We start from the raw sequence: 9,525 nt of genomic DNA on the forward strand, positions 1-9,525 counted from the left end.
TAAACCAATCAATTAATAACTTGAACTGACTTCCGTCAAGCTCAATTATCATCTTTCATGTGTCAAAAAAGAAAAAAAAAAAAAAACGTTTCAGAAACAAATGCTAAAATAGTTTCAGTTTAAAATTTTAAATTCCCAGTTCCAAACATCCAACTAAATATAGGCTGCCCATTCAATCCGGTCAAAATATTCCAGTGAGATGTCTCACAACAATTTTCTTTTTCCCCATTCTCATCAAATCCCACAAAATATCCAAGAAATCATTAAAAAAAAAAAAAAAAAAAAAACAGAAGCTTCAAATACATGTGACGGGAATAGTTAATGCAACGAAACTATTGATTCAGACTGATATAGGGAAACGAATGATCTATAACTGAAGCACATATGAAAAAGTATTGAAAAAAAGAACCAGTTCTGCTGATTCATTTTGGAAAAAAACTTGAAAGCATTCAGGCATTATAATAAAAATACAAAACAGAGGTTCATTACGCAAATTTCACTTCGGAATTTTAGAAATTGCAATAAATTCTTGCCAAAAGTGAAATTTTAATATGGTGCAAAACGATTCAGCGTACGATACGTAGCTGCTGCCATAGCTGGATAGCCTGGTAGAGCTGCTGTTAATGCTTGACCGAGATACTGCTCACCAATGGATGTAGTACCAGCTGTACCTGCCACAGCATTACGCGCTGCTGCTGCCGCTGCTGCTGCTGCTGCCATTAAAGCCGGATTTGCTGCTTAAGAAAACAGGTGAAAATTTATGATACAAACCAGAATTGATGAAATTTGTATGGAAATTGATTTAAATTTAACTTCATAACGAGGCAGTTACTAAACATGCGAACAGAAACACTTATTCTTTTTCATAATCTTCCAAATAGGAAGCATAACATACCTTGTGCAGCAACAAGCTGCAAACGTGCCTGCTCAGTTAATAAAGTTGTTGTTGGATCATAAGATTGTTGCAGTGGTTGAGTTGTTTGAGGCAACTGAGCAGCACCGAGTAACAGACTCTGATTTTGCATTTGAGCTGCGAGAGCTGGTGTAATGAAACTCAACTGCTGAGGTTGTCCAAGTGCAGCAAGTTGACTTTGCACATTAAGAGTTTGCAAATTCCGAACTGCTAACGCTTGCGCTAACGGATTTCGTAAATATAACGCACGATTTGCTGCAGCTGCTTGTTGAAGTGCTGCACCCTGCAATGCGGCAACCGCCAAACTAGCATCCACCATTCCTGGAAAAATGCATTAACTCCGGCTAAATTTATGCATATAATATTTTTCACTTCAAAAAAGAAAAAAAAACCAAATGTGACTTGAAATAGTTCGAAAATTTCTAACATAGTCATAATAACGATTAATAATAGTAATAATAAAATATATCAAAGTTAAGAGCAGCAAACTATAAGCGGCGAAAACTATTTGCGTAATCCGTTTCGGTCCTTTATTTATCCTTCTCACTAATTCTTTTCCTGCGTTCCATCTTCTTTTCTTTTCTCTGAAGTGTCTTTTTTCTACTTCCTTTTTCTTCCTTTTTGTATGTTTTTCTTCAAATATTTAAATTGAAATTCTGCTCAAATTTCATGTACGGAATTTTTCGGGTACAAAAACGAAAATATGGGAAAAAGGAAAAAACATTTTGCAAACTATTCATGCACAGTAAAATGTGAGAGCATATACCATAAAAACTTTCAGCGTAACTTGACAAAACATGCGTAGGAGCCACAAGTGCAGCGCGTGGAAGTGAGCATTTTAAACTAACAAAACTGCAAAAACATCCACCACTTTTTTTTTTAATTTCAGATTTCACACTTCTACACTTTAACCCAAATGCGCGCTGCTCGTGCAGTTTACTCGCACGTTAAAACGAAAACAGTAATAGTGGCAGTAATAAGAGTATTAATAATAACATAATAATGACAATAATAATCATAAATATTATTATAATAGTAACAGTTACAACAAAAAAACATATCCATCAGACATAGCTGCCCTTATTTTTTTGACAAGTATATGCAGAATTTCAATGATTATTTGAAGCAACAACGCGTAAAAAGTTCAACTGCATGCAATAAAAAAAGCACGGAGCCGGATGGCTGTTACAAAATCTGCACCTTCCTTTCATTTCTCAACACTTCTTTAAAACGTGCAATCGATCATTTTACATGCAAACCCAATTTTACTTAATGCAGTTTTTCCTTTTTTAAATAGAAAAATGCAGATTATGCAAATTTTTAAAAAAACACCGAAAAGAAAAGACAATATAAATTTTTCGAAAAAGTTTAAAATTAGGTAACAGGTAACGTCACTTTCGTTCTCTCATTCTCAATTGTATTTCTTTCTTTTTTTTTTTTTTTTTTTTTTGAAAATAAGATAAAGATTTCGGCTCACCGGGTGCGACTTTCGGCTTCTTGGTGTGTATACGGGCAGTGGCGCAATTCACCTCAAAAAAGGCGACTATTAGGAGTCGTCCGGAATAACTTCCACAGTCTTATTCTTTTATTTTTGTTTTTGCTTGTGAGAAACATGCCAGCGAAACGTACGATAAAGAAAAAAGTAAGCACCGCAAAAGAAACATCTGCCAAATATCAACAGATTTAAGAATATGCGTTTATAAAAAGAAAAATATATTTCCCCATCAGAAATTTGAGATTTCAAAAAATTCAGAGGATCTTGGTTAAATCTAAAATATCGATAAATGAATGCATATACTGGGCGAATAAAGCAACGTAAGAGTGGCCCAATGATTGGGGAGAAAAGCTTCCTGGAATCTGGAATATTTTGGTATCTTGGTAAGCCAGGTGAAATAAAATCAATAGGCATAGGTCGCTATATATATATATATATATATATATATATATATATATAGCATTGCCTCTTTAAGATATAGCATATATATTAAGTGTTTGATTTCTCCACACTTCAATGGGTAGCCATGCAAAGGATCAGGAAACTTTAAATATAGTCAGAAAAGATCCGAGCTCGCAAGGATTAGTAAAAGTCCATTTAAAAAAAATTAAAATACAGAAATGCAGTAGGATGCAAATTCTCTGTGTAAAGCAAACACAATTAGACGATCCCAAAAACGTATGTGCGCCCCCTACGGTGAATTTTCAATAACAATTATTAAGCGTCATGCTCAATAGAAAACATTGTTTTGATTCAAAGAATGGAACTAAACAAGTGCATTCACCATCACAGCTGCTCTCTTTTACTGGATTTCAGGAGACACCAAATTATGAACATATTAGTTTTTCAAGACCAAGTCTGCAGCTTTCTCGCTGAATTTTAGCACTCTAGATTCTGGATATTTCTAATTTCAGATAAGTTACCTTAAGAGTTATTTGGGAGAAAAGTCCACTTTATCTCTCACCTTTGCTTTTGTCATTCTTTTTTAGAAATTATCATTTCCCCCAAGTCTTTTCCCACGCGATGTGAAGGCCCTAACTGGAAATTATAATTAATCTCAAAAATAAGTGTTTGGGATCAGCTAGAAGTTTTTCCACACAGAAATTAATTTTAGGAAAAATAAGGTCTACTCAATAACGATAAAAAGATGTGACATACACTTTCCATTCATGGCAGATCTTCAGGCTAGTTATTCCCTGAATTAATGAAGTTTAAAGGAGTGCATAAGTTGGTTATGGAGACTGAGACAGATTCAATCCTATAGAAAAAATATTCTAATATAGAACCAAAAATATGAGAAAATGGTTTTTTGTAAATAAGGGGATTTCATAGTTGCTTGCAGAAATAACAATGAGCCAAAAATAATCAAAAAAAGGGACGCAAAAAATGCAAAATATCTTAGCTTAGAGACAGATGTGAGCGAAGGTAAGCTTGAGCGAGGTTTATAATACAAAGAAGTGTCGGGAAGTTTCCTAGAGAGAAAAAAGTGAGCAAAGTTTGTAATACAAAAGAGTGCCGGGAAGTTCATGCTCAAGTAGAACATATTCCAGAAACTCAACTTTGTAGCAAGCAAATATATCAGGTAGATATTTAGCAATAGCATTATACCCGGTAAACTAAACGTTTCGTAACAAGACAGAGAGCAACCATAAGCCGACTTTTTAATAGCTTCGTTTGGTGCATAACAAACAAGCAAACCTCTATTTTGCGACCCTCAACAGAAGAACCATGCAATTCTTGTCTAGCTTTCTCCGCATCTGCTGATTTCTCCATAGTCACAAAACCAAACCCCTGGAAAAAGCAGAACAGTTTGAAGCAAAAACAACATTTTGAAATTTAGGCAGTTAATTTTGATTTAAAAAAAAGAAAAAACGCTTGCTTCGCCCAAAAATCCGAAGCACGTAGAAATGAATTAACTAATCAGATAAGCTATATTTGCCCTCCCTAACCTTCTTTTTTTTTTGTTTCAATAAAAAACGCCACAATTACCTTACTACCACGTTCATTAAATATTATTTCAACATCAGTTACAGGCCCATATTTCTCAAACATTGCCCTTAAATCGGGATCACGAAATCGGAATGGTATGTTTGACACGTGCAATCGTTTGGGTGCACTATCAACGGAATTTGACGATGTAGATGGATCCGGTGTCGTTAAAGCATTTGGTGCGACTGGCTGCGACTGGACCTAAAGGAAAATTTAAAATAATATTGAGGAAAGCTGTAGGCTTAGGCTTTGCAAATTAATAGATTTTCGGATAAACTTGCATTTCAGCGGAATTCTGACCTCTGCTTATTTAAAATACCTTTATTTTTATAAGTTTAAACAAACTGCAGAAGGTGGTGGTATCTGTGGCCCAATCCCTGCAACTGCAGCCATTTGCATTTGGACTTGGAGATCATACTGTTCTCGTGCCAACTTCTCATCTTGTTTCTCGCTTTCTGCATTTGATACAACAGTACCAACTACGGGTGCTGCAAGCAACCCACCCGATTGATGCATTGCAGCTGCTGCAAATTAACTTTATTTATTAAAATATCTGACAGGAAAAAAACATTAGACGATATATTTGATTGGCATATTACCACAACTACAGTATGAAAATATTTAATGCTTCGTTACCCTGGTACATTCGACATCACCTGGCATGGATATTGACTGCTCATTATTCACGGATAAAAAACAATATGGCGCAAGTTGGGCATTGTATATACATTAGAAACCTCGAGTAAAAATTTTGATTAAGCGTATGCAAAATACAAACCACTGCTTCGAGACATAAGTCCACTTTTTTTTTCACTCCAAAAATATTGAATTACTTGGAAAAAAACACTACATAACTTCCTTCCTTTAAAATTAAGCTCAAAAGATAATGAACTTATCACCTATTAACGCATCAGATTTGTGAATTCAGTAAAATCTAGTAAAAAAAAAAAGGCAATAAAAAAAATTGCATATGTTTTCTTCTTATCTTCTACCGATGAAACTATGCTCGTTATTTATTTCCCAGTGAGGGATTTCCGAAGACTCATTTTACAGAAACTTTCAGCACCTTATAAATAAATGAATACCTGCAGAAGCTGCGGCAAACTGTTGTTGTTGAGCTACTTGGATTTGCTGCAGAAGTACAGGGGAAACGCCGGCTTGCATGAATTGTTTCATAGCCGCAAGATTAACAGGTGGCTGTCCAGGACTCTGGAACGCTTGTGGTGCTGCATTGGCTGATAATTGATATAAAGCTTGCATAATCTGCAACCAAAAAGGAGCATTATTCATCGGAAAAAGAAAAATAATATATTCAACGTAACAACTTAACATTACAATAATTCTGGAAACTAAATTTCGATAGACATCGGAGGATAATATTAGCCTAACCTAACCTGAATTTTAAGATGTAATAACTACCATAATATTTGAAACTATATAAGGTTAAACTTGCTTCTACTGAAGACACATTATAACAGTGTCACACATACTTGCATGCTGCATCTGTAGTTCATGATGACATATGAGCAAGAAGTACAGAAAATTCGGTGTTTGAAAGGCGCTAGAAAAACTTCGCACCAGCAATGCAATCCCTGATTCGATTAATTTTACGTTCATCAAATGATGACTTACAAATATAATATCTGACCAAGTGTGGTGACAAATGACGAAAAAATTTAAAATAATCAGAATAAACGAAAGATAATCGCCACACGACCTATGAAGAATATGGATATGAGAAATGATAATCCATAAGCTATTCAAAGAGGTAAGCTGCGATGATGCTAAACGAATTGACACAAACTGTATTACATTCACCGCCTGTTACCAGCAGAATATCACCACTAATTAATTTTATCCATTAAACACTAGGTTTTCTCGATTAATTTAAAGTTTATAAGCATTATCCCTCCTTATACCTGTAAAAAATAAAAACAAAGATTTGGAGGAACGCATATCAAATTTAAACTGCCACGAAAACGTCAATTCCAAATTTGAGAAATTAAAATTAATTAAATTTTTGAATATCTGATGCTGAACCAGTCGCGTAAACTGATCACTTTAGTCGCTGGATGCTGATGATACGATAATTATTCAGTGGTTGCTTGTTGAGGTGCAACTATGAGATCACTCACATAATAGTAAACCACTTCATATCTAACCAAATCAAAGTGACTATCAATCATCAACATATCATCAATATGGCTATCGGTCATCATTATTTCGATTTAAAAAAAAAAAGAAAAACAGAAAAAAGACTCCACCAATAGGAAGATCGTCAGACTGACCACTCACCAGAGCATTTTACCCAGAATAACAGACTTTTACTGGAAACATTCCGGAATATTCCTACAATGCTCGAAAATTACAGGCCCTATGTGAAACTTGAAAATCCTGTGTCAATTAGAAAGGTAGAAAATGTAATTGACCGAATAAAGTCGTTAAGGTGAAGATTGGTCCGGATGATGCTTTTCAAATGGCTAATTAAATTTTAAAAATGGGAAGACTTCATTTATTGAAGTGAAAAATATGTATGAACTATCATTTGCTTCATCTTCTTTCTATCAAAACAAAAAAAGAGAAAAGGAAACCTGGATTGTTTCTGACTTATTATGACTAAAGAATCGTAATTTCAAGAAGAAAAATTCACAACACCAACATGTATTCATTATGATCAGAATAGATGGAACATTTTCTTCATTTTTTCTTTCATCATATTTCTTTCATCCGCGATGATTCCAACATCAATAAGTTAAACATTCGACTAATATGGTTCCAAAAAAAAAAAAAAAAAAACATTCATAATTTCAATCTTTAAAATTAAAATGGAAAAAGAAAAAAAAAACGGAAGAAACAAATGAAAATAAAGGATCAAAAATTAAATAGAAATATTATGAAACTAAAAAATTCATAAAGCTTGCTGAGAAGAAAGAGATAAAGACATAAATCAAAACAATGCAATACACTCATAACATTGACCAATAACTTTATCAATTATCATTCCCCCTCGCAATGCTATCGTTTCCATTTCTTGAATTACTTAAATACTACAAATTACTTAAGCAAAACACTATCCACATTTCAATTTCCTTATTTTAATTCTCATTAGTTAAAGAAAATTTTATGTCGCATATAACGCATGCAATATCGCATTCATAAATAATTTAAAATTTGCGCAACACTTCGAATTATTTTACATATATATTCCTAACAAATCTTTATTCTAAAAATAGAAAATTATAGCAAATTATAGTGACAGAATATCAGAAAAAAAGGAGATTTATCAAATAATTCAAATTAAAGGATAAAGGTTAGGAAGAGAGAGCGAAAGAGAAGAGTGGAAAAAAAATAAAGAAATGAAGAATATCTCTAAGGTTTTGAAATAATAAATATTGTATATATACATACTTTATCTAATAGTTTTGTTAAAATACTAATTTGCCTAGAATTATATATATATATATATATATATATTTTTTCAGAAGAACTTATGTGTGTGTGGTAAATATATGCATATGCACATATAACAAAAGGAAAATAGTGGTAAATTTTTGAAGTAGACTAGCGTCGATGACACAACAGGATTGATAGTGGAGCGATTGGATCGATCCTGAATTGACGGAAGGAATGCCTTCCTCTCTTCCCGATCTCTCTACCATTCTCGGGTCTATCATCATAAATCAATGGAAGAATGCAGTAAGAGTCGAGAAAATTGAGCCTAACGGGAAGGGCGGATTTGTTCCTAACGAATTAACAATATGATGAAGCAGTAAGAAAAAAAAAAAACGAAAAAAAAAAAGAAAGAAAGAAACAATAGTTTGAATGAAGAGAAAAATAGATGATGAGTCGTCAAATTCAAAAGCTTCTTGCTTATCATCATCATCAACTTTTCCTCATTTCATTTACAAATACTTTAAGGGAGAGAGAGAGGCAGGGGGGGGGGAGGGGAGTGAGGAAGGCAAGAAGGAAGAGAGAGAGAAAGAAAGAAAGAAAAAAAGAGACAAAGGATGAAAATTTCATAAAATCCATTTTATGTCATTCGTAACTTTTTTTTTCTTTTCTTGAAAAATCTTTTCTAAAGTAGAATTTTGAAATTTAAATCATATATAAATAGAAATAAAAAGAAATGGAAAAGATATAACCTTAAATCCTAAAAAAAAAAAAAAATGAATTTTTTTGTTGTTGGATTAAAACAAAAAATAAAAAAAAGAAGGTAAAAGGAATTTCTCAAAAAGAAAGACAAAATGAAAAAATAAAACAAATAGGCATAGATGAAAAAAAAACAAATAATAGCACAAAAATGAATGATAATGTACTGATCACTAATTAAATAAAGTACAATGATTACATACAAAGTTAAGAAAAGTTGTTTAAATTTATTAACTAATTCGATTACCAGCCGTTCATTTCAAATTTAACCAGAAACAATTCAGACTGTCATGTTATTTACTATAAGAAGTAAGTCCGAATGTTTTACTTAGCTTTCTTTTTTTTTTTTTTTTGAAATTACTCAGTGAAAAAAAGAAGTACGTTAATTAGTACGTTAATAAAATCTTATATTAAACACGAAATTCAGAATATTAATTTGAAACAAGAATGAAACGCTGCGTGGGACAATTAATACCACAGTTATTATTTCAAAAAAATTTATTTGTAATATACTACATCCCTGGTGATTAAATTACGTTTATCATATAAGTATACTTTGAAGATTAAAAAAATAGAAACAAATTAGTGTTTAAATATTCGTAATTACAAATTAAATTTCTGTCAGCAATCTAAACATAATTGCAATATGACAAAATCCGCCACATTTACTACTCTCTGTCATTTTAATGCTTAATAATTACGAATGTGGTGCAAAAAAAGAAAACTATTTTTGATCGAAAAGAAATGAAATTTTCATTCCTCACTTAAAATGCAATGGACATGATAAGCTTAGTGTATCTGAGTGACAATTCTTATCAAATATCATCGGCATGTTACACAGCAATCCTTTTCATCATCAAAATCTTATTTGTTAAATTGAATAATAAATTTATGCTTGATAATAAATTTTATAAGCATATAAAAGTGAAAATGGAAATATATGAATTTCAAATGTGATGATATTTGGAATGAAAGCATT

At 32.4% G+C, this 9,525-nt stretch overlaps 1 protein-coding gene across 2 annotated transcripts; it reads right to left on the reverse strand.

Annotated features, from left to right (window-relative positions):
- Positions 1-546: 546 nt before the first annotated feature.
- Positions 547-5,911, reverse strand: Bm5647 (RNA binding protein, putative; the record flags this gene model as incomplete). Of its 2 annotated transcripts, XM_043074481.1 has the most annotated exons (8): positions 547-737; positions 896-1,234; positions 2,391-2,442; positions 4,107-4,199; positions 4,398-4,598; positions 4,743-4,921; positions 5,483-5,660; positions 5,888-5,911. In XM_043074481.1, 8 exons carry the CDS (start codon positions 5,909-5,911, stop codon positions 547-549), a joined length of 1,257 nt encoding a protein of 418 aa, XP_042930415.1. The 2 variants fall into 2 exon arrangements, with proteins under 2 accessions (XP_042930415.1, XP_042930416.1); XM_043074482.1 differs by lacking the exon at positions 5,888-5,911 and having other exon boundaries at positions 5,483-5,657.
- Positions 5,912-9,525: the final 3,614 nt, after the last annotated feature.

The sequence above is a fragment of the Brugia malayi genome (assembly GCF_000002995.4).
Source record: "Brugia malayi strain FR3 genome assembly, contig: Bm_v4_ChrX_scaffold_001, whole genome shotgun sequence".
Lineage (NCBI taxonomy): Eukaryota > Metazoa > Nematoda > Chromadorea > Rhabditida > Onchocercidae > Brugia > Brugia malayi.